This window comes from Onychomys torridus, chromosome 4 (assembly GCF_903995425.1).
Source record: "Onychomys torridus chromosome 4, mOncTor1.1, whole genome shotgun sequence".
Taxonomy (NCBI): domain Eukaryota; kingdom Metazoa; phylum Chordata; class Mammalia; order Rodentia; family Cricetidae; genus Onychomys; species Onychomys torridus.
The window spans coordinates 136,960,923-136,986,249 of NC_050446.1; the positions used below are offsets into that span (position 1 = coordinate 136,960,923).

The 25,327-nt window shown below is 43.4% G+C and overlaps 1 protein-coding gene across 2 annotated transcripts in view; it reads right to left on the reverse strand.

Annotated features, from left to right (window-relative positions):
• Positions 1-25,327, reverse strand: part of Gmeb2 (glucocorticoid modulatory element binding protein 2) — a 46,162-nt gene continuing 20,835 nt past the window's right edge. The window contains exons 3-10 of one of the 2 annotated variants that reach the window (XM_036183919.1): positions 19,520-19,617; positions 18,692-18,819; positions 9,796-9,899; positions 7,988-8,145; positions 4,510-4,581; positions 4,134-4,271; positions 3,757-3,879; positions 1-2,990 (exon numbers count right to left, since the gene is read on the reverse strand). In XM_036183919.1, the coding sequence (XP_036039812.1) occupies positions 2,350-2,990; positions 3,757-3,879; positions 4,134-4,271; positions 4,510-4,581; positions 7,988-8,145; positions 9,796-9,899; positions 18,692-18,819; positions 19,520-19,617 (1,462 nt within the window). In that variant the 3' untranslated portion in view covers positions 1-2,349. Of the gene's footprint in view, positions 2,991-3,756; positions 3,880-4,133; positions 4,272-4,509; positions 4,582-7,987; positions 8,146-9,795; positions 9,900-18,691; positions 18,820-19,519; positions 19,618-25,327 lie in introns of those variants that run through there. The other variant, XM_036183920.1, reaches the window with a different exon arrangement.

Genomic DNA, 25,327 nt, shown 5'->3' on the forward strand with positions numbered 1-25,327 from the left:
TTAAAAAAAGTGTTTTTATTTTAAGTCAAAGTACCAAGCAGATACTTACTTAACAACATACAAAGTAGAACTCAAAGAACTCAAACTTGCCTTTCCCTGCATGCCTCCTGGGCAGGCATGGGAAGGAGTTTGCACCTTCTGCAAAACCAAATCCTGTCCTATTTCCTCAGAAAACAAAACTGAAAGCAGCCACAAGCACCCATGTTTGCATGTGGAGGGGAAGACTTTCCTTCCTGGATCCTGAATGGCCCAATGGGCAGGGAACACAGCAACAGGAGTCAGTAGGAACAACAAGAGGCAGGTACAAATAAGTGGTGGGGCAATGATTACACTTCCTCCCCAAGAACTGCAGGTTCCATGCAGATGGGACTATTAGGCCTTCTCTGTCCTGCAGAACCCTCCCCGGCCTGCCAGGAACAGCCTTGGAGGGTGGGCTATTGACAGCCTCTGGGGACAGTGGGAATACATGGTGTGAACTAATTCTGAAGCTGATTTGAGGGTTATTCTTGTATGGTTCTGAAATGAACTTCACCTTCCAGTACCTCCATGCTCTAAGGGGCAAGGGCTAAAAAGGTTTCAACCTTGCTCTTATGAAGAAAGGAAACTGGCCCACATCCCAAAAAGCAGATGGCACTTGAGACTTGTGCCAAGGAAAGGCTCTTGGTTCCCAGGGCAGGAAGGTTTTATTTGTGACACTAATACAGTCTGAGCTTGTAGAGCAGGGACTTCTGGGCAGTACCCACCCTGCTGGTCCTTCCAATGCCCCTAGAGTCACACAGCTGCATTCAACAGGACTTGTAACTCAAGCAAAGTAAGTTTTCAAAAAGGAGTATATACATAAACAGGTAAACATCTGCCAAAACCAGCCGACTCATGACCACAGTGAACAGTGATGTAACAGAAGGAGACAAGAGCTAGAACCTCAGTAGCTTGACATGGTGTGAGAGCAGGGGCAGGCAAAGCCCCAGTCTCAGCAAAGGTGAAAGGATCTGGGCACTCAAGGAGATGGATGGATAGACAAAAAGTTTACCAGTTCCCTTCAAACAGATAAATGGGACAGTGGTCCCTTCCTGCTGTGGGGTCCTTGAAAGGAAAGCATTCAGTTGACAGAACAGGAAGTTTAAGAGGCACCTTAGGGCTATCCAAGGACATACCTTACCAAAGAGGCCAAAACTCTGTTCCCTGAATTGTTTGACTCCAGGGACTCTGGCCTAGAGGATAGCCCCTGCATGGGCCCAGCCAGACCTATAAAAACTACCTGCAGACAGCCTTCCATGGAACATTCTGGATCCTATCTCCTAGCTGACTGACCCTCCAACTCTAAACAGCCTTCTCACATACCTGGGACTCTCAGGATAGAGACACTGAGTGAGTATTGGACAGAGAGGCCCTGCTCTACCTCCAGGGAAAATTTAGGGGTGCTACTAGAGGGGACTATAAGAGCAGGCTGCACATAGGGAGTCATTTGAGCTACCCCAAATCTCAGACATACCTCCATACAAATCCTCCAGAGCTTTCTCAGGGAAAGACACTACCTAAGACCTCTAGCACCTGGCTAGGTGTATGTATAGGTGCTCTGGGTCCCTCCCAGAACTGACTCAGGAGCCTAGGCACTCAGCATTGTTTTGGTTGAAAACACTATAAATTTAATTTTTCCTAGAAGCCTACTAAGCAATTTACTTAAAAACACCTGCAGCCCATGTGCAAAGGGGTCTAGAACACACCAGGTCCATGAGATCCCTTCACCACCTGAATGCCTCTGTGGGGTAGGGAGGGTCCTGACTGGGGTCTGCACTCAGCCCCAGGGCATGTTCCCACAGTGTAGGAACACTGGCCATACTGAACCTACAGAGAACTGTGGGAAGAGACCAAATCCATAGGATCTATGGCTTCCACACTCGGGCATGCTGCCCAAGACATGTGTCAATAATGACCCAGCAGGTTCAGCCCCATTGGGGTGCAGGCACTAGGACCTGTGATCAGTTGGGCTCTGGTGCTGGCTCTGCAGCTGTTCCAGAAGCACCCAGCCTTCTCCTGGTCACTGACCCCCTGGTTCCTGCTCAAGGCCCAATGTGTAAACAGGATTAATAAGCAACAAATGGAAAAGAGTATTTCCCACAAAAAAAGGGGAGGAAGTTTAGAAGCTGAAGACTGATTTTCCAGGTTGCTGGCATCATTCTGCCCCCTTTTCTTCTCTTGATTTATCCGGCAATCCTCTCTTTGGTTCAGCCCATCAGACCTGCCTGTGCTGAGCCAGTCCTGTGGCCTGTGTCTGTAGTGGCCTCTGCCTGCAGTGGCCTGAGGAGAGGCAGCCAGCCCAACTTGGAAGGATCTTACCCTCCCTGCCAGCTACTTATGCTCATGGTCATCTGCTACAGCAGCCACCTCAATAGTGGCTGTGTGTTCCTCAGGTCCAGTAGCAGCTGCTGTGGGCACTGTCATGATGGTGCTGCCTGCAGGTGATGCCTGGGCCACATTCTGCAGGGTGGGTCCGAGACCAGGCAGAGTGAGCAGCTGCAGTGGACTGACCACCTTTAGTACTGTACTGCCATCCTGCATGGCAGCTGTGCTCAGAACTGTGAGGCTAGATGTGTCCGGATGGATCTCTACCGTACTGGGGAAGGTAGAGCCAGAGGAGGCCAAGACTGTGTAGCCCCCAAGCAGTGGGGAGGCCGGTGAACTGGCTGGGGCAGCTTGTGGAGAACCCTTACCCAGGACAGTGGAGGGCAGTGTAGACACCACTTTACTAAGTGGCATACTGGTCAGCTGGGACACAGGCATTCCTGGACCGAGAGCAATCTGTGCAGACTGTGTAAGCACCTGCGAAGCCATAGCAGCTGGTCCAGATGTAGCTCGTGCAAGACGGGGCCGCTTCATAGGGGATGGCAGGGAGACTGGTGTCAACGTCATGAGCACATTGCTGAGGTGCTGGGACTTGTGCTTCAGCTCCTTGGCACGGCGACGGTGCTCATCACACTGCTGTTCCAGGGCTGCAGGGGATACACAGTGTCACCACAGAGAACAGAGATGCAGACAGAAGGTGTTCCCACAGGGACAATGCAGACATGTACAATCAGTGAGCAGATCATAAATCAACAGCAACCTGAATGATTGAAAGGCTGCTTGCCAAAGGAAAGGTTGGTAGCAGTAGGTCCCTTAATGGCCCTCAGGATGACCCAAAAGCACAGTTCCAAAGAGAAGTTTTTTAGGCCAAACCTTTCCCTCAGCATCAAAGTGTTCCATTCAGTTTCACATGAAAGTTGTTGTTAGGCAAGAGCAACCAAGTAAAAGGCCTATTTGCACACAGACAGACAGACAGATACACACACACACACACACACACACACACACACACACACACACACACACACACATACACAGTCACATGCAGGGCATACATTTAGGTAAAAACACCAGGGAAAAATTATTATTAATATACAAACACCACAGGACAATCCAGTTCTGGCTGGAGCAGGTGATTTTTTCCATTCCCCTGTCATATTCCTTTAAATTAAAAACTTGGTTCATCACAAAAAGGTCAGTAAAGAGTGACCTATCCTTTCTGTACTGGCAAGTCCTACACCACAGCCACTGGAGTTTCACTGGCTTTTCCATGTATGATGCCTGTGTTCTTCTGACTTCTTGGACTTTAAATGAAAAGCTCACCTATGTGGCTGTGACTCTGAAGTATGTGGACACATGACTAGAGAAGTGAGCCTATAGGCTCCCCAAACCTCACACTGCTGCTGGGCATACCTGCCAGGTCCCGGGCATACTGTTCCCGAGAACGGTCCATTTGACATTTATGGCTGGCCAGCACCTTCTTCACTAGATCCAGCATGCCGAAGTTTTGTACGATGTTATTGAGGAGGACAGCATCTTAAAGGGACAATGCCAACACTTAGTAAAAATCTGGGCCCCTCCCAGAGTTCCTGAACTCCGGTGCTGGGCTGGCTCCTGAGGGACCAGCCAGTGGGAGGAGCCAGCTCCACTGAAGTTTAGGATGTATACCAAAAGACTCTCCCACTGACAGCTCCCCTCAGCACAGCAGGGTCCTGTGTTCAGGTTCAGCTTCCATCCCAGCTACATGGCAAGACCTGGGGATAGCAGGAGGGAGAAGCAGGTCCCTTTACCTCGAAGCTGCAAGGGTGGGTCCTGCACTCGCTGCTGCAGGCCTTTCATGGTTTCCTCCAGTTCCTGTTGGAATTCCTGTATGACCTCATCCAGTAAGCCTGCATCCTTCAGTCCCCGCCAGAATGCAAATGTGTCATCTATGATGGAAAAAGAGTCAGAGAGGCAGGAGATAGATCGATGTATGGAGTAACTGACAACAGGAAGTAGTAAAGGACATCACCTTAGGAGGCCAGCACATGAAGCACTGAGTTCCATATTACAGCCCATATGTCTAGTGGTTCAGTGGTTGGATCCTGAGCTCAACCAGGATTAGATCATAGGTAGATAGTTCCTGCCATGGGCCCACCTGTATTCCCAAGAGGCTGGGGAATATACCTCCAATGGCTGTGGTCCAGTCACCAGGGTCCTCACAGGTCTCTATGGTGATGGTAGCAGGTGAGCCATTCACTGCAGGTAAGACAGAGCTGTGGGTGAGTGTTGCTCTATATTACAGCCCCCAGAACTAAAGTCCTGATAATCCTTCCAAGGCTACATCTGAATCCTTCTTTCCCATCCATTTTCACAGAACTAAGAAGCACAATACACTAGTACTAGTCAAAGTACTCTCTACTTCATAGTGAGTTTATTTTTAATCACAGATGTCTTTAAACACACAAAAAAAGAACAGCCTCTGAGCCACCATCCAACTTCAGTAGCTCCCACCATTTTGCTCCTCTGGTTCTATGTGCAAGCCCCTGTGACTAAGCCTTGGAAAACTGGAAGGGGAACTCTCTGCCCACCTTGTTTTCCTCTCCTTGTCCTATGGGTCACCTTTACTTCTTGTCTAAATTTTACTGATGCCATAGTAATCTTAGAACTCATCATATTTCCAATTTTTTAATATTGAAAGAGACAGACTATCTATTCTAGTATATCCCCAAGTTCCTATCTGGCACCTACAAATCCAACTGCCCACATAGTTTGCACTTGGAAGTTCTGGAGTTTCTGACCATGGCTTCATGCACACACCTAGCTCAGAGGCAGACTCAGAAACAGACATATATTTCAGAAGATATGGAATTGTTGAGGAGGACAGCATCTTAAAAGGACAATGCCAACACTTAGTAAAAATTTGGGCCCCTCCCAGAGTTCCTGAAGGGACCAGCCAGTAGGAGGAGCCAGCTCCACAGAAGTTTAGGATGTATGCCAAAAGACTCTCCCACTGACAGCTTTCCTCCGTACAGTAGGATTATCAATGTTGTAATGCTTGTAAGTCCTGTATGCCTGGAATCAACTAAACAGGAATACCTCCCCCTAGCTATACTATATTCAAGCCAAAGACTCATAAAAATTCTAAGCTAAAGAAACCAAATCACATGGGGTTGGGGATTTAGCTCAATGGTAGAGCACTTGCCTAGCAAGTACAAGGCCCTGGGTTCGGTCCTCAGCTCTGGAAAAAAAAAAAAAAAAAAAAAAAAAAAAATCACCAGAAGAGCTAAATCCTAACCTCAGTTCTGCTTTTCCCAGGAATCACAGCCTTGCTTAGGGGGCTCAGAAAGCCCACTTGCTCTGTCAGGAGATGGCACTAGTGGTTCCTATTTGTCCTGGCCTGTCACCTATAACCAATGTTCTTTTTTCAGGAACTGTTATTTATTGGCTATTTATTTTAAAAGCTATTTTATACTTTTTTTTTTTTTTTTTTTTGCATGAGACCTACAAAATAATCCCATGAAATTGGCATTCTGGCTGGTTACCATCTCACTAAGGCTTGCAGGAATAAGCTAATAGGTGTTCTTCCTGTTATGATGTGGTTACACACTGATAAACACACCATCAGTTGGAAACACTACAAATCCCATAGTTCAGCCAACTCCAAGTGTACTTAAAACACCTCACTCGCACCAGGCGGTGGTGGTGCATGCCTTTAATCCCAGCACCCGGGAGGCAGAGGTAGGTGGATCTCTGTGAGTTCGAGGCCAGCCTGGTATACAGAGCGAGATCCAGGAAAGGCACCAAAATTACACGGAGAAACCCTGTCTCAAAACCACTCACCCCCCAAAAAAAGAACACCTCACTTGCCTCTGTTGGGCTGTGACTAAGTTTAATAAGGCAAGCCAAGACAGCCACCAAGACCTGGACTACTCATTCCCCACACTGCCTTTCATTCTGATGTGCCCCCAGAAGAGCTCTGTCCTGACCTGGCGCTTTGGGTCCAGAAAGGAGCTAAGCAATAGACACCCTCAAATCATGGTAAACCATAAACATGGACTGAGGGAAGAGCTGACAAAGGTCAGTCCCTATGACCCTAGATGTCCCTGGGTTTCTCAAGAGAATTCAGTACTATCAAAAGAGCTGAATCCTCACCCTGACTCTACCTAATCTTGACCAACCAGTCTGTAAAGAAGCACTTTGAAAGAAAATAGGGCAGAACTCATAGGGCCTCACTCTCTTCTCCCATCCTCAGATGAGGCTCTTCAATTGGTCTGCTTAAACACCAAGTGTATATATAGTTGATCACATGGAAGCACATGACATGCCAGCTTAACTGACAGAAAGATAACACAGCCCAATTTCACAATAAGGAACTCAGGACCCAACTTCATTCTCACTTCAGTTTTCAAAATATCTCACTCAGAACTGGATAGAATTCTAGAAAACTGCCAGGTGGTGGTGGCACACACCTTTATTAATCCCAGCACTCAGGAAGCAGAGGCAGGTGGATCTCTGTGAGTTGAAGGCCAGCCTGGTCTACAAAGCTAGTTCCAGGATGACCAGGACTACACAAAGAAACCTTGTCTTGAAAAACCAAATTGAATGAATGAATGAATGAATGAATGAATAAAAAGAAAGTAAAGAGTCAATCTTTCTACAGCTCTGAAGGATGGATATCTATGGTTATATATTATGTACCCTAATAAAATTGCCTGAAGATCAGAGAACAGAACAAGCCACTAGATTAAACACAGATGCCAGGCAGTGGTGGCAAATACCTTTAATCCCAATACTGGGGAGTCACATGCCTTTAATTCCAGCACTAAAAAGGAAGTGATATGGTGGGTGGAGAAAGGTATATAAGGTATGAAGGGACAGGAACTAAAGCATTTTTGGCTGAGGAACCCTTTTCGGCTAGAGGCCTACCAGCTGAGGCTCTTGTAGGCTGAGGAATTGGTGAGTTAAGAGGTGGCTTGCTCTGCTTCTCTGATCTTTCAACTTTAACCTTGATATCTGGCTCTGGGTTTTTATTAAAAGACCATTTTAACATCGATCAACAGATATTAACAGAGAAGAATATCCTAAATTGTCACCCAAAATCCAAATAGCAGGAAAGACCTGCATCCAGATACCAGTAAAAGGTCTGAAAAGTCACCAAGCACCAAGGAAAATGTATCTCTACTTTAGGCAGGCCTTGAGTTATTGACAGCAGGCTTAGGACACAGGCTATTCTTAACCTTTCTTTATATCCTCTCTATATGTGAATTACTATCTTAAAATGAAAATGACTAAAGATGCTTTAAAATTCCCCATTAGCAGCCAGGCAGTGGTGGTGCACGCCTTTATTAATCCTAGCACTATATGAGTTTAAGGCCAGCCTGGTTTACAGAGTGAGTTCCAGAACAGCCAAGGCTGCATACAGAAACCTTATCTCGAAAAACAAACAAAACAAGCAAACAAACAAACAAAAGATCCCCCATTAGCAAACCCAACAAATCCCCAGATGTGCTTCCAGGAAGAATACAAGGAAGAAGGCTGACTCAACATTGTAGGGCCCTGTGGAAGGAGTGTCCTTGGAGAACAGACAAGGTATATGGCACCCAGTGAAGGCTGATCAGGATAGCTGCAATGACCTGCAAGACTGGCAGCCTCTTATACCTACCATCAGCTGCAGCTGGTGTAAGTGGGATGTACTCTGTGGATGTGGGGCTGTTCAGGGATACACGGGCCCCTGAAAGGTCAATCTTTGTGCTGCGACAGGTATTAGAGCAGACCTTGTCATGCTGGTAGAAATCCAGCTCCCCAGAGTCCATGATCTTCCTGTGGAAAAGCCAGAGCAATCCAGGTGAGACCTAACTGAAAATACCTCCTCTACCACTGTGACTTGACTGTCCAACTGCAGGGAGTAGGTTCCAGCAGAGGTGCCAACTAGGGCTAGGCTCCTCTGAGGTAGAAGATGGGCTGCAATTTTCACTATGCAGAAAGCTCAAATACAAGTACAGTATAGGTGGCACAGCCACCTCAGGCCACCTACACAGCATTCTGTCCATAGGAAGGAGATGAAGGCACTTGTGGTGATATTGTGTTCCCCAATATATTGTGTATCCTAATAAACTTATCTGGTGTCAGAGAACAGAACAGCCACTAGATATAGAGGCCAGAAAATGGTAGCACACACACCTTTAGTCCTAGCATTCCAAAGTCAGAGATCCCTCTGGATCTCTGTGAGTTCAAAACCACACTGGAAATAGCCAGGTATGGTGACACACACCTTTAATGCCAGGAAGTGATGGCAAGAAGCAGAAAGGTATATAAGGTGTGAGGACCAGGCACTACAGCCTGGTTAAGCTTTTAGGCTTTGAGCAGCAGTTCAGCTGAGATTCATTCTGGATGAGGACACAGAGGCTTCCAGTCTAAGGAAACAGGATCAGCTGAGGAATTGGCAAGGTGAAGTGTGAAGTGAGCTGTGGCCTGTTCTGTTTCTCTGATCTTTCAGCATTCATCCCAATACCTGGCTCCAGGTTTGTTTTTATTGGTAAGACCTTTTAAGATTCATGCTACAGAGGCATTGGCTAGCAACTATCCATACTGTGATGGTGGATCTTCAGCTAACAAAGGTGGTAAGTGACTCAGTCCTGAGGCAGGGAATTAAGAATCATTTCCAGAGGAAGCTTTGCTTTTTGGAAGGACAGGAAAGGAATTCCTCAAAACTGAAAACAATTTCTAAGGCTAGTCACTTATTCTCACCTACCAGGGTCTTCCCTTCTAAGTACTCTGGCCTCTTTGAGGTCTTGACTCAAAATTCAACCAGTCTCAGCCAGACTATCATAACCCATAAACATAAGGCCAGAGGCTCTAGTTTCACTCAGCCTATGGGCAGTGGTGGCCTCAGACAATCCTAACATACTTCTCTCAGCCTGTGGTCTCAATAGCTATCCCATCAGACATATTTTAAACAGGGTTTCTCAGAGGTATAAGGCTGAGAGCTATGAGAAAGCATCCAGAGTTGACTACTCTGATACAAAACAGTGTACCTTAGGGAGTGCTTAGGTAGTGAGGTAGCTGGTTGATGGAACACCCCTAGGAGAGCTTGCCAGTCCCCAGATACACAGAAACAAGTATGGCTCTTAGGTCATAAAGTATGTGAGCCTGGCATGTCCTAAGTACCTGTGTACTTCACCAGGGACTTTCATAAAAAGTAATAAAAAACACAGAAGGGTCCCATAAAGCACTGTCAAAAAAAATTAAACTTAAATGTCTATGTAAAAACACCACGTTATATCCTTAATTTTTAATAGTAATACATTCAAAATATACATCCACACCACCACCACCACCAAGTAAAGAATTAGTGGAAGTTAAAATAAAACTCAAATAATTCATCTTCAAAGATCCAAAACCAAATGAAAAAGCAATGGCTGTGAACCCCCCTCCTTCCCTCCCATCATCTCAAGCTGGTCAGATGCCCACCTGAGCATGATGCCATTCATCCGGATGGCTCTCTTCCAATCCTTCAAGGTAGATTTCCCTGCCAGGTGCACAAACTCCTTTGGGCTGATCACATGTTCATCATACTAGAAAGAAACACAGGAGTAAAGGACCTCCTCAGACTGACACAGGCCTGGTGAAACTGTAGCACAGCCCATTTTCCCTTCCAATGCTAGCCTGCACCAGAGGTTCACGGGAAGGAATGATATGGCTTGACCAGTCACAGGCCTCAGTATAGAACACTCTGATACCGTGCTCATTGGAATATGACCCAGTAGCCAGTGGCCAGGGTGAAGGACAGCTCTTTACCTGATATTTAGCACACTGTAGCCCCACAAAAGTGTACTATGTGCCAGATGAGGGGGCAGACCACAGCAGAGAAAGCTTCTACTGTACTCTCCCACCAGAAAGGACACAACAAGTTATTTATAGATTATTCCTTAAGTGGTATGCACCCATTATCACATCAGAAAAATGTGATATTAATCAAGACATAAGTATATAGCCTACCTATGATGTGAATGGCCCCTTGCTTGGATGAACCCACTAAGAAGCCACAGAAACATAAGATGCACAGTGCCCTGCCTTGCATAGTGCTCATACATATCCACCTCAAAGCCAAGAGAATTGCCCCCTTGATTCAACACTGTTCTGGGGCAAAAAGCTTGAAAAGGTAAACATACTATTCAATATCCTGAAGCAAGCAACTACGAGCACTAAAGAATGAAAATAAAGCTCAGATGGACCAGTTGCAGGGCTCCAGAAAGCACCTCTTTTCAGAATTCTGTTTCTCAAGCAGTATTGTCACAACTGTCATGATCAATCACAACTGCAATGGCCATCTGCTGATAGAAATGATGTACCTAAATTCCCCAAAAACCAGTGCAGCTTTTGTAATCCAGAGCAATTGCAAAGAACTCTCTTCACATTGCTGACCAGTGCAGAACTAGAAGACTACTGTAGCATCCAGCCCTTCATTCTGCAATTACCTCTGCTCATCTGACCTTGCCTTCCTGGCTTGATCCTGTTCAAGTCTGACACTTGGTTCTAGGAACCACTTCTATTTGTTCTTTCCTTTCCTACCTTCATGTGGGATGATGGCTATCTCTATTTCTTCTCTGCATGCTCTATGCTGGGCCCCGAGTATATCATGGCTTGGCTATCAAAGCTCACCAACCACTGAGCACCACTGTGTAATTCCCCCTTTTATTTATTTATTTACTTATTTATTTTTGAGATAGGATCTTGCTATGTAGCCATGGCTGGCCTGGTAATTGCTATGTAATCCAGGCTGGTCTCAAACTCACAGCCATCCTCATGCTCAAGTGCTGGGATTACTATTAGCATTTGCCACCATGCCTGGCCACCCAACATTTCATTTCCATCAGTGCTGCCAGTTGACCATGTAGTATCTGCCCTCATATCTCTTACCCTCCACTCCTCTTTGTATCCTACATTTCTGTTTGGGATCTCTTTTCCTCTGCATGAAACATATCCAGAGCATCCTTTGCAGAAGATATACTGATGACAATTTAGTTTTTCCTGAAAAATATCTATTTCATACTTACTTTCAGGAATAACTTTTCAATCAGGTCTCTTATCATAGGGAGAATCTTGCACTATGTAACTTCTGACTTCTCCTGAGCAATCTTCCTCGCTCTCTAGCCATTTTTATTTGGGGGAACTTTTGTTTGTTTATTTGCTGGAGATATAGTCTCACTATGCAGTACCTGGTTGGAATTCTTTATGTAGACCAGGCTGACCTTGAACTCAGAATTCTGCCTGTCTCTGCTTCCTGAGTGTGTGCTAGGATTAAATATATGTACCATCATGCCTGGCCCTTTGTTGTTTTGTATTGGGGATTGAAAGCAGGGCCTGCACATGCTAGGCAAGTATTTTACCACTGAGCTACATCTCCAACTTTCAAGCCATTTAAAAATCTTCTGGGGTTGGGGATTTAGCTCAGTGGTAGAGCTCTCGCCTAGCAAGTGCAAGGCCCTGGGTTCGATCCTCAGCTCAAAAAAAAAAAAAAAAAAATCTTTGCCCCTGTAATTCTAGTGCTTTACTGTCATGCCATCTATGGGACATTTACTTTTTTATTTTGATATAATTAATCTTACAGAATAATTGCAAGGGTATTCCAGGAAATCCACCACACTTTCTTCAGAATCACAGCTATTTCACTTGGCCCTTCTGCATCACTGCCATCTACACATACATGTATATGCATGTTTTCTGGACTGGTGAGACCCTCGACTCCCTTCCTCCCCCACTTTTTTTTTTCTTCGAGACAGGGTTTCTCCTGGAACTTACTCTGTAGACCAGGCTGGCCTCGAATTCACAGAGATCTGCCTGCCTCTGCCTCCCGAGTGCTGGGACTAAAAGTGTTTGCTACCACCCCCCAGCAAGACCCTTGACTCCATAGTACATAGACACAGACTGCCTAGGAACAAGGTACTCTGACACAATCATGAAATAGTTTCCCAGATCAGGATCAGTACATTATTAATGTCCACCTGCAGTCCATATTCAAATACACCAACTGTCCTGATTACAGTCTTTCTCCCTGTTTTGTCTTGATAAAAGAATGACTACAGGGTTTATCAGAGTCCTTCATAAAACCACCTCCCAACCTGCTTTTATCTTTACCTTTGCATTTTTGAAGCACACATGTCAGGTTTTTATTTTATTTTTAATTTTACTTTATGTGTATGACTATTACATATATATATGCATCACATGTATGCCTGGTGGTCACAGAGGGCATAGGATCCCTGGAACTAGAGTTACAGGATGGTTATGAGCTGCTATGTGGATGCTAGAAACTGAACTTAGATATCTTAACTACTGAGTCATCTTTCCAACTTTTTGTTTTGTTTTGTTTTATTTTGTTTTGTTTGAGGGCAGTGTTCAAGACAGGTTTTCTCTGTGTAACAGCTCTGGCTGACTTACTTTGTAGACCAGGTTGGCCTCAAACTCAGAGTTCCGCCTGCCTCTGCCTTGGAATGCTAGGATTAAAGGTGTGTGCCACCACTGCAGAGCTGGTTTTGTTTTGTTTTGTTTTTAAAGCACCCACTTACTCTTCATTGCTTTTATGACCAAGCCGTCCCTCCATATATCTGCTCCGCCCTCTGACCCATGGCATTTACTTCAAGTAAACATGCCAAATGGGGAAGAAAAGTGATGGGTCAGAGAACAACACTTGAGGGTTAGGAGTAACCAAGTCTTTCACAAAGCAAACTTAAAAGCAACAATTTTGGCAAATGCCTCAGAGGGTTTCCACAGTGGAAAGGGAGGTAGTCCTTAATTATAGATTTTCCTTTCAGGGCCTGAATAGATCTTGGTACGTACATGTGTCTAATAGCTGATCTTTTTTTTAAATAAATTTATTTGTTTTACAGTCCAGCAGCAGTTTCCCTTCTCTCCTCTCCTCCCAGTTCCTCCCCTCCAATCCCATCTGTTCCCCCTGCCAATCCACTCTTCCTCCAGTTCTGTTTAGGAAAGGGCAGGTCTCCCGTGAATATCAACAACATGGGACATCAAGCTGCACTAAGACTAAGCACCTCCTCATGGTTTTGTTTTTTTAAAGGCAGGGTTTCACTGTCTAGCTCTGGCTGGCTAAGAACTTGCTATGTAGGCCAAGCTGCCCTGGAAACCACAGAGATTCACCTGTTTCTGTCTCCATGTGCTAGGATTAAAGGCAGGTACCATGATGCCTGGTCCTGCAGGTTAGGTATTTTATTATAGTTCTGTCTCCTAATTAGTGTTTGAAGTTTTTCTCGGGAGTAAAGTTAGGCTGTGAGTTTGGGGCAGGAATACCTAGAGTTTCCTACCCATGGGTTCTATCAGTTAATGATTGCCTACCCAAGGAATTCTACTCCATCTTGACAGCTGCTTATCCTAAAACCAAGAATATAGACATTGGCCCCTAGACAGGGAAGCATCTCAAAGCTTCTTCACCGCAGCCACATCCCTCTGTGTTAGTGTGTGATCTAGAAGGGATGTTCTGACTGCTCCTCACTCTACTTCACAGCTAGTTTTCCTAGTCCACCACTCCTTCCATATTCACTGGTAGACATTCTCATGAAAACTTCACTTCTCTCTCTGCACATATCTAGTAGAATTGTACTTAATATAAGAAAAAGTACATGAAATACATTGTAATAAATTTTATTTCCCAGTCCATTGCTAAGGAGCCTCCTCATGCCCCTTTCTTAACACTCTATCCCAACTTCTGCCTGTCTTTTCTTGCAGTACCTTCCACAAACTATTCTACAGAATAAAAGAAATTGTGCTTCATGTACACTATCCATATCCTACACTCTTTTTAACTCACTGTCAATACAAGTAAAGATCATGACTAGCTTCTGTTGTGGATATCGCTCTGTATAAATAAAATGCTGATTGGCCAGTAGCCAGGCAGGAAATATAGGTGGGACAAGCAGAAAAGAGAGTTCTGGAAAGTGAAAGTCTGAGGCAGAGAGACACTGCCAGCCTCAGTGATGAGAAGCAACATGTTAAGATACTGGTAAGCCACGAGCCATAACTATATATAGCCATATATGACAACTTATAGATTAATATAATTGGGTTAATTTAAGATATAAGAACAGATAGCAAGAAGCCTGCTATGGCCATACAGTTTGTAAACAATATAAGTCTCTGCGTGTTTACTTGTTGGGTCTGAGCGGCTGTAGGACTGGCGGGTGAGAGAGATTTGTCTTGACTATGGGCCAGGCAGGACTGGAGAAAACTCCAGCTACAAGCTTCCTATTAGCACTGAGTTATACCTGTAGGAAAATTAACAGAAAAATGCAGGAGGACCCTTACTATTGTCCAAGGGATCACTGATGAATAGAATCAAAAGAACTAGTAAGGATTTTGTGTGTGTGTGTGTGTGTGTATATATGTGTGTATGTGTGTGTGTGTGTGTGTGTGTGTGTGTGTGTGTTTATACACATGTATAGAGAATGAGAATATCTACCATAGGCTAATATATTTGAAAACTTAGTCCCCAGTTGGTGGGACTGTTTGGGAAGGATTAGAAGATCTGGCTTTGTTGGAGACGGTGTGTTACTGAGGGGGGCTTTGATTTTTCAAAAGTTCACACCATTCCACTTAGCTTTTTCTCTTTCTCTCTCTCTCCCTCTCTCCGTCTCTCTCTGCAGTATACCTGTAGTTCAGGATGTAAGTAAGTTCTTAGCTACTGTTCCAGTGCCATGCCTTCCTACCTGCTGCTATGTTCTGTACCATGATAACCACGGACTCTAACCCTCTAGAATTATGAGCCCCAATAAATTCTTTCTTTTATAAGTTGCTTTGATCATGGTGTATCTTCACTACAATAAAAAAGTAGCTAAGATATTCACCAAACCTGGACCTCACCAATTTGGAAGACTAGCTAGTCAGCAAGTCCCACTGCCTCTGTCTCCATAGTGTTGGGAAGATGCTTTTGTTTGTTTTGGTTTTGTTTTGTTTTTTTGAGACAGGGGTTCTCCCTGTAGCCCTGGCTGCCTTGGAACCCACTTTGTAGATGAGGCTGGCCTTGAACTCACAGAGGTCTGCTTGCCTTTGTCTCCTGAGTGCTGGGATTAAAGGTATGTGTCACCACTGCCCAGCTAAAAGGGTTGGTTTTTTTTGGGGGGGGGGATTTTTAAAATTATAATTTAATTGCAACATTTCTCCATTCCCTTTGCTCCCTCTAAATCCTCCCAAATAACCTTCCTTGTTCTCCTTCAAATCTATGGCCTCTTTTTCCACTAATTGTTATTGCATACATATGTATACACATATATATTTCTAAATATAATCTGTTCAGTCCATATAATGTTACTGGTATGTATGTTTTCTTAACTGACTATTTGGCACTGGACAACCAATTGGTGTGATCTTCCCTGGCGAAGACCACCTCTTCCACTCCCAGCTTTTTTCAGTTGCTTCAAGTTCTTTGTAAAGGGTTGAGGCTTCATAGATTTTTCTCCATCCAGTTTGGCATGCTCATTGGTGTCATCCCTGTTCAGCTAATATTTGAGCAGTCATGTTGGTGAGACTTTATGGGTGAAGCTTTTGATATTACTAGGAGACACAATCTCGTAGCAAACTCGCTTAGGGTGCTAGGGATTTTAACTCAGATCCTCTTGCATGCATAGCAAGCCCTTTACTAACTGAGCCATCTTCCTAGCACAAAGATGTTTTTATTTGTTTGTTTTTTAGGTGGTACTGGAAATTGAAATCTAGGGTCTTTTGGTTGCAGACAAGTTGTGTGTGTGTGTGTGTGTGTGTGTGTGTGTGTGTGTGTGTGCATGCGCCTGCACACGCACACATGCTTCCATACATATGTATTGAGTTACATCCCCAGCCTGTAGTAAAGGAATTTAAGAAGAAATTTACCTGCAATAACACCAGAGTTCAACATCCAGAATACAAATGAAATAACTCAGCTCCAGGGTAACCAGTAAAAGAACATTTGCCAGCTCTTTGGCAGAGATTGAATTTGCTAAGGATGATCAGCTAAAGGTGCATAGGTTTTAGATCAATGATTCTCAACCTGCAGGTAGAGACCCCTTTGGAAATCAACTAACCCTTTCACAGGAGTTGTATTATTAGAAATCCTGCATATCAGACATTTATATTATGATTAATTACAAAATAAGCAAAATTACAGTTATAAAGTAGCAATGAAAATAATTTTATTATTGGGGGTCACCACAACATAAACTGTATAAGGTGTTACAGTGTTAGGAAGATTGAGAACCACCGTGTTAGATGCTTATAGTTCATGAAAGGTTAAATCAAGATTTCCTTGTAAGGCATAGAATTTCCCTTCTGTCCCTTGACACAAATTTAAAAGCATCACAGCTTATGTCATAATCATATGGAGTCTGCTTTTTAACTTAGTATAAAACATTTATGCAATAAACTAAAAGATAAAGGGAACCTTATCTTACTCATGTATTACTACTTATTTCTCTCTTGTCATGCTAGGATTAAACTCAAAGCCTTACACATGCTAAACAAGTGATCAGTCACTGAGCTCCAGCCTGATGTTATTTATTTTAACATTAAATTATTCCAGAAGGGAGCCTTTCTGTTCATCTGGGAATCATTCAGGTCTTTCAAAAGATGGACAGCAGTCTTGCCTCCTCATGAAGTCTTCAGGCTCCTTCCTTGCAGACAGACATGTCATATTTTTCTCCTGCTTCTATCTGCCACTTCCTTATATCTATGAACTAAGGTTTGAATGAAGTTTTTGATTCTATCCTCCAGTTCACTAATCATCTCTTCAGCTATGTCTAATCTCTGAAACAAATCAATCAAATATTTAGTTTAAATCTATTCATTTCTAGCTAATTTTTTTTTGTCAAATTTGCTCATGCTTTACACATGTTCAGGCTTATCTTTTATTATTTGAGATGAATTTTAAATAATTATTTGGAGTTAAGGGATGGCTCAATTGGTAAAGTGCTTCCTGCATAAACATAAAGGATCTGTTTGGATCCCCAGCACCAACATAAAAAGCCCAGAACAGTGATTCATGTCTGGAATCCCAGTGATGAGCTGATTCTGTTGCCCAATGTTTCTGCACATGCTCATCCAAAGCACCTTGCTCCCTTGTGTTGAGTGCTTTGGTTTTCTTTTTCTGTAAGGTAGTCTCCACCCCTTCCTGACTTAGAACTTTGTAGAAATTACATAAGGCAAATGGATTTCTTCAAAAAGGATTTTCAACTATTTCTGTCAAATTGTGGGAGAAGTCAGCCTAGAAACTACTTAAAACCAAGCTATCCTCTGATGGAGGTTCTAACCATACTGTCACAGGTCAGTGCTCCAGAGATCAAGCTTCTATTCTCATTGCTTAAACTGGGAGTGCCAGCATTATGCTCAGGGTGGGCAGAGGTGGGATGATGTCGTGAGTCTCATCAGTATCAATTTGAGAGACCAGCCCCTCTCTAAATACATGCTATGAAGAACCCCAGGTTTTACCCTTTTGTCTACAGCAGGCAAAACTTAGATGACTCATATCTTGGGCAAGAGCAAGACTCATCATTCTGTCTGGGCACTATACTCACACTTTGACCCTGAGACTAATGACTTTTACTTTTTGCCAACTTAAGATAGCTTTGGGGTGGGGGGTGGGGGAGAGGTGGTTCAGTGGTTACAGTACTTGTTTTCTTGCAGTGGACCTAAATTCAATTCACAGCACCCACATGGTAGATCACAATCATTCATAACTCCAGTTGCAGGGGATTTGATGTCCTCTTCTGACCTCCTCAGTCACCAGGCATGCATGTGGTGCACATACATACATACAAGCAAAACACTCATATATAAAATAGAATAAATTAAAAAATTCAAACCAGCTTTATGAATATACCTTAGTGTGAATTTTGGGCTGTTTCAATACAAAATGAGTTTAGGTACTAACCTACCATGGTGCCAGAAATAGAATACCCTTCCCACTCAATATTCCCTAGCTACTAAATGAGGTCTCTTCAGAGCATACCTCAGTCTGTCAAACAAAGCCATTTGCAACTCAGAGGCCATAGCTTCCACCATATACCTAACAGAGGTAAGTGTACTTAATATAAATAAGAAAAATGACATGAAATGAACTGCCATAAACTTATCCTCCTTCAAATTAGGAATGTCTTCTCACCAACCTGTCTCTGTTGCTTCACCTCAGCAGAAATTAAATTACTCTTGCTGGAGGCTTTTTCTCACTATATTCATCATTCCTAGAGGTTATCTGCTATGCCTCCTCTGTCTCCCCAGGCCCATGAGACTCAGCCTCCAGAGGAGTGTCCTACATAGGATACTGCCACCCCCAACCCCCAAGCAGGAGGAAGTGCAGGTAAAGGTGTGCGCCTCACCTGACCCTCACCTGAACACATTTCACATTGATGCCAGGGCACACAAACTTCCTCCAAATGAGGTTAGCTCTGCTGTCTCCACAAGTGATGGGGTACACAATTTCAGCCTCTAAGTTCTCCCCCTCTTCAGCCATCTTCACTTCTCACAGACACATGGACAAGAAAAGTAGAAAGAGAAAATCAGTTACAAACTTTCCAAAGCACTTCCTGCAAATGTGGAAAGCAGCTGCCAATCTGAAACCAAACTGAGACCCAAGAAGGCCTGAAACAGAGCCCAGAAGCAAGGTTCCCATCAATCCCATGGAGAATTTCAGATGAATCAACAAAAAAGACTTAACTATTTATCAGTAACTATTAACCACAATATTAACATAAGCTCATTAAACAATGGCCAATTGAAGAGCCACGTTAGAAGACAAAAATCAATCCACAGTTGAAACACTGCCAGGGAAACATGTCTTAGGCATCCCAGTTCTTTACTCTCACTGACACAAGACCCCATAGATAATAAATGAATACCTACAATCATTCACTGTAGACAAAGGAAATGGGGAAGACAGCAGCAAGACAACAAACTACAAAAGAGCTGCAAAATTTGAGATGACTCATTTCTTCTCCCACCAGTGGCTGGTAGAAGCAGTTCTCATTTAAGATACAATGTGCCCCTCCCTCTTAAGAAGACCTGGGACCTGGTCTCTTATGTTGGGGAACAGCCCAAACAAGGGCCTAGCCCTTGCTGTTACCTCAATTGTGGGACTGTCCTGTTCTCAAAACCAACAGAGTAGGCAGAAGGCAGGCTTCCCACCTAATACTGCTTCCCAGTCAATAGGGTTTCCTACCTAACACGGCTTCCTTGAGCTGTGAGGAGGCTGTAAAGGCTGCAGCAGCTGCAGCTGCTGCATTTTCTGTTTCCATGTTATCTTCTGTCAAGTCACCCCTGGTAGACAGAGAAAAAGAACATCAGAATCACCAAGTGCACATTTTGCAGCCTCTGGCATACCTAGAGTGTGGAAGGATGAATCTCATTGCTAACAAACTAATTATACTTTGCTATCTTTATTCAGAAATTGTGGTGGCTATGCAGTCAGAGAAGAATGCACAGACAAGTACTTATGCCACCCTTAGGAGAACATGTAGCTTGCATTCTCTGTTCCATTTTTGCCTTCCACCAGTGCCAAGAATGGCATGGACAAGCAAAGCCAGTGTGAGGAATTTATAAAAAGCAACAAACATTCATGTTGGAACTCAAAAGCATTATTTCTTTATTTAATAAAGTCTTCTATTTCCAATATAATAATTTTATACTGTTATACAAAGTTGCTAAAAAAATATACATTTTATACAGTTTTAGAGATCAAACTCAGGCCCCTAAGCATGCTAGGCAAATGTTCTACTGAGCCATATACTCAAAAAATACAAAATTTTTGAAAGAGGAAAAATATTAATCTTGACCAAACCTTATCTTTTGTTTGTTTGTTTGTTTGTTTGTTTTTCGAGACAGGGTTTCTCTGTGTAACTTTGCTCCTTTCCTGGATCTCGCTCTGTAGACCAGGCTGGCCTCAAACTCACAAAGATCCGCCTGCTTCTGCCTTTCAAGTGCTGGGATTAAAGGCATGCGCCACCACCGACTGGCGACCAATCCTTATCTTATACCAAAATAAATTATGAGCAAACCAAAAGCAAAGGCAAAGGTGAAACCCTATAGTATTGAAATTTTTTAAAAGAAGAGGATTAGTAGTAGTAGTTATAAAATGGTAAAGGTTTTTCTTATATACAAAATCCAGAATCACAAAAAAAAAGGATACTTTTGGCTTAAAAATAAAAATACTTGGGGATGGGATGTATCTTAGCTGGTAGGGTGCCTAGCTAGCATGCACAAAGACCTGAATTTGATTTCCCAGTAACATATAACACTGGGCATGGTGGTACATGCCTGTATTACCAGAGGGCAGAATAATCAGAAGTTCAAGATCATCCTTAGAAATACAGTAAGCTTGAGGCCAGCGTGGGCTATAAGAGATCCTATTTCAAAACAAACAAACAAAAATAGAAGCCAGGCCACTTATTGCCAAACCTGACAACCTCAGATTAATCATCAAAACTTAGTCCTCTGACACCCATATGTGGAAGTCCTCTGACTTCTATATCTGTGCACATGGGTGTACATACACACACACACAAAAAAAAAAAACCACACAAACAAACAAACCAACAGAAAAAACATATACTTATCATTTCAACACTCAAGAGCAGAAACTGGGGAATTGCTACATGTTTCGGACAAGCTGGTCTACTTAGCTCTTTCCAGGCCAGTTAGGACCACATAGCAAAACCTCCCCTCAAATTTCCTCCAAAATTTAAAATATAAATAAATAAAATTAGGAGCCAGAGAGATGGCTCACTGGTTAAGAATACTTGCTGAAGCTGGGTGGCAGTGGTACATGCCTTTAATCCCAACACTCAGGAAGAAGAGCCAGGCGGATCTCTGTGAGTTTGAGGCCAGCCTGGTCTACAGAAAGAGATCCAGGACAAGCACCAAAACTATAGAGAAACCCTATCAGGAAAACAAAAAAAAAAAAAAGAATACTTACTGCTTTTTACAGAGGACCCTTGTTCATTCCAGCACCCATATGGTGGTTCATAACTACCTGTAACTCCAGTTCCAGGGGCCCCAGTGCCCTCTTCTGACCTTTATAAGCACTGCATGCGCATGGTACACTTGAATACATGCAGGTGAAGACATATACACACACAATAAAAATGTAAAAAAAAATCTGTCTCTTTGTTTTGTTTTGTTCTAAGACAGGGTCTCACTATATAGCCTTAGCTGGCCTTGAACTCAGAGATCCACCTTCTTCAGTCTCCCAAGTGCTGGGATTAAAGGCATATATCACCATATTCTGTCCCAAAATAAATAAATAAAACTTAAATTTTGGGTTGGTTAGATCATCCAGCCAGTAAAGGCACTTCCTATGTAAGCTTGATGACCTGAGTTAAATCTCCAGAACCCATGTAAAAGTGGGAGGGAGAACCAACTACTCAAAGTTGCTCTCTGAGTTCCACAAACACCATGGCATACACAATAAATTAAAAACAAACAACAACAAAAAAATCCTTTTAGCACAGGGCAAAAAACACTATGAGAAACTTTTTAAAAGAGAAAACACATGAATAGTTGGAGGACAGTCTACCAAGGTCCAAGACCAGAGCCATGAGAAACCTGTGAAGAGACTACTTCTAATTCCTAAGGAATGCAAATGAGGACTATGTTGAGAACTGAGATGTTCAGTAGTGGAGTGCTTACCTAGTGTTATCAAAGGCCTGGGTTCAATCTCCAGCACTGGGAGAGAAAAAAGATGAGTGAGAAACCACTTTCACCTAGATAGGCCAAAGATGGAAGTATCTATCACCAAGATATTTGTGGGAAAAGCTGATGGAGTGATAATACAGGTATGAAACAGCAGCACTCCAGCGTAACTAGAAAACCACAAGAGGGCACATGTCATGGTTTATATATAAGGTAGCTCACCCAAAAGGTTTGTGTTGAAGGTTTAGTTCCCAATAGAGCAGTATTCAGAGCTGGAGCTTTTGGGGAAGTGACTGGATCATAAAGGCTCTGACTTTTCAATGAACTTATCACTTGATGGATGATAATACAATGATATTGAGAGATGGTAGAAAGTGAAAGATGGAGTCTAATTAAAGGAAGTAGATCACTGGGAGTGTGCTCTAGAAGGGTGTACCTTGTCCCTGGCTCTTCCTTTCATTTTCTGTCTCCTAGCTGTCATGAGATGAGCATTTTTGCCCTGTCATCTCCATTCACCACAACTTTCTACCTCACCATGGCCTAGAAATAATAAAGCTAATTACCGTGCTCTGAAACCACTTTACCAACAGGTCTCTGGCATCCACAGCTGCTTGCACAGCTGTAGGCTAAATAGTGTTCTAGTCTACAAAATGTCCACAATTATTACACAAGCAATTAGCAATTTTCTAGGCAAGTTTGCAGTTCATCAGAGGTCAGGCTTGGCCCAGACTAGGGATCCCTCAGTATAGCTATTGTGAATAAGAGGGTCTCTTGAGCTGGACAGCTGGCCCAGAGGTTAAGAACTGTTGCTCTTCCAGTGGACTTGTGTTCAATCTCAAGCACCTACATGGTAATTCACAGTGTCTGTAACTTCAGTTCCACAGGATTCAACACCCTCTTCTGGCATTGCACCCAAAAGGTATACAGACATACATGCAGGCTAAACACCCATACAAACAAAAATTAATTAAGAGGCTCCCTAGGAGATAAGGAAAACAAAGGTAGTGTGAGACACAGATGATCCCTGGGAACAACATTTAGGCCAGGGTACCAATATTTAGCAGCATCAGAAAGCCAGGCCTTGGAGAGGCTATCTACAGTAGTGAATGCAGTGTGGATAATAAGTGTGGCTAGAAAACACTCTCAGATGTGCCAGATGTCCCTGGGAAGGACAATGGGTACCATGAAGAGACCAGGAGGAGTACAGGAAGAGGAGGTTATTCAGGGTTAAAACATGGGCTACTTAATGCAGAGAAGAGGGTGCCTGGAACCCATAGCTGTGTCTTACATGTGAGGGCTCATTTGCTCACTGTGAGTTTTCATAGTCAGAGCCCTATACAGTCTCTAGCCTGACCACTCCCCTCAATGGATTTATGTACAAGGAGCTCCACCTCAGCATCTCAGCATCTCAGGAAACAGTCCCTGAATAGCAGGCATATCTATCCTAAGGGCTAAATCCGATCTCTCCTGTGGAATACCTACTGATGTTAAGTCAGCTCACTACTTCCCAATCATCAAGATTTATTTTACCTTGAACCAGGTCAGAAATGGGATAAAATAAAAATACAAACTTGGAATCTGCTTTTTTTTTTCCCCAGAGCTGAGGACTGAACACAAGGCCTTGCGCTTGCTAGGCAAGTGCTCTACCACTGAGCTAAATCCCTAACCCTCTGCTTTTTTTAGGGGGGTTCAAAACAGGGCTTCTTTGTGTAGCCCTGGCTGTTGTCCTGGAACTCACTCTGTAGACCAGGCTGGCCTCGAAATCACAGCGATCCACCTGTTTCTGCCTCCCAAGTGCTGGGATTAAAGGTGTGCACTACCACCTCCTGGCTTGGAATCTGCCTTTTAAGACATTAAGAATGACACTGAACCAGCCATGGTGGTGCATACCATTAGTCTCAGCATTCAGGAGGTAGAGACAGGCCTGATCTTCATAGAAAGTTCTAGGCCAGCCAGGACCATTTAAAGCAGTGGTTCTCAACCTTCCTAATGCTGAGACCCTTTAATATAATTCCTCATGTTGTGGTGTCCTCCAACCACAAAATTATTTTCATTGCTATTTCATTACTGTAATTTTACTACTTTTATGAATTGTAATGTAACTATCTGATATACAGGATATATGATAATGCAACCCCTGTGAAAGGGTCAATCAACCCCAAAAGAGGTCATGACCCACAGGTTGAGAGTCTCTGATTTAGAGAGATCCTGCCCCATAAACAACAACAAAGAATGACTCTGATATGAACAGTAATATTAAATAGGAACACCCGGACTCCAAAAAGTCTGCAGGAACTTGGAAAGGAAGCTATCCTCCTAAGCCAGAACTTTAGACAAAGCAGAGGACAAAGACAGAACCAGAAGAGACACCCTGTCCAAAACAAATTCTTCCAAGAAAGGAAGTCACGAGTGGGGAAAAGAGACCTGAAACCCCTAGCTGTGCCTTTAGGAGAGACTACAGCTCCTGACTTACAAGGACATTAGCAAACCAAGGGCCAGCATTCAATGGAGACAGCTGAGGAAATCAAAGTGAAGACTGAGGGGGAAGTATCTCCATGGATGTAGTACACTCCCTCGGCAGCACAACCTGTAAAACTGTCTCCAACTCTCAGCAAAGATGCTAACAAACTGGCATTTCTATTCATGTCACATAAAAAAGGTATACTTTCCCTAAACATATGAACTCCTGGCTTTCTAGTGAAAGCTGCTTTCTTCTCTGTAGTAGGCAGACTTTGCCACAGAATGGTGGTGAGCAGGAATAATTCTGTCAGGCTTTCTGAGTAAAGAATACTCCCCAGGTCTTCCCAAATCAGGAAGGAAATCATTTCCCCACAAAGAAATTAACTAGCCTCTACTTCACTTTTTTTTTTCCCCACACATTAAGAGTTAAGTCTCCAGGGAATTTAGCTCAGTGGTAGAGCGCTTGCCTAGCAAGCCCAAGGCCCTGGGTTCGGTCCTCAGCTCTGGTTTAAAAAAAAAAAAAAAGTTGGGCTGGAGAGATGGCTCAGAGGTTAAAAGCACCAACTGCTCTTCCAGAGGTCCTGAGTTCAATTCCCAGCAACCATATGGTGGCTCACAACCATCTGTAATGAGATCCAGCACCCTCTTCTGTATACATAATAAATAAATAAATCTAAAAAAACAAGAAACAAACAAAAAAAGAGAGAGACATCTGTTTCACAATAAGATGTCTTTAAGATTTTATAAAAAAAAAAAAAAAAAAAAAAAAACTGACCTAGTCTGGTGATCAGATGACTAAACACCCTAACAGTCGTCTTGGAACTCTTTATCCAATAACTGATGGAAGTGGATGCAGAGATCCTCAGCCAGGCCCCAGGTG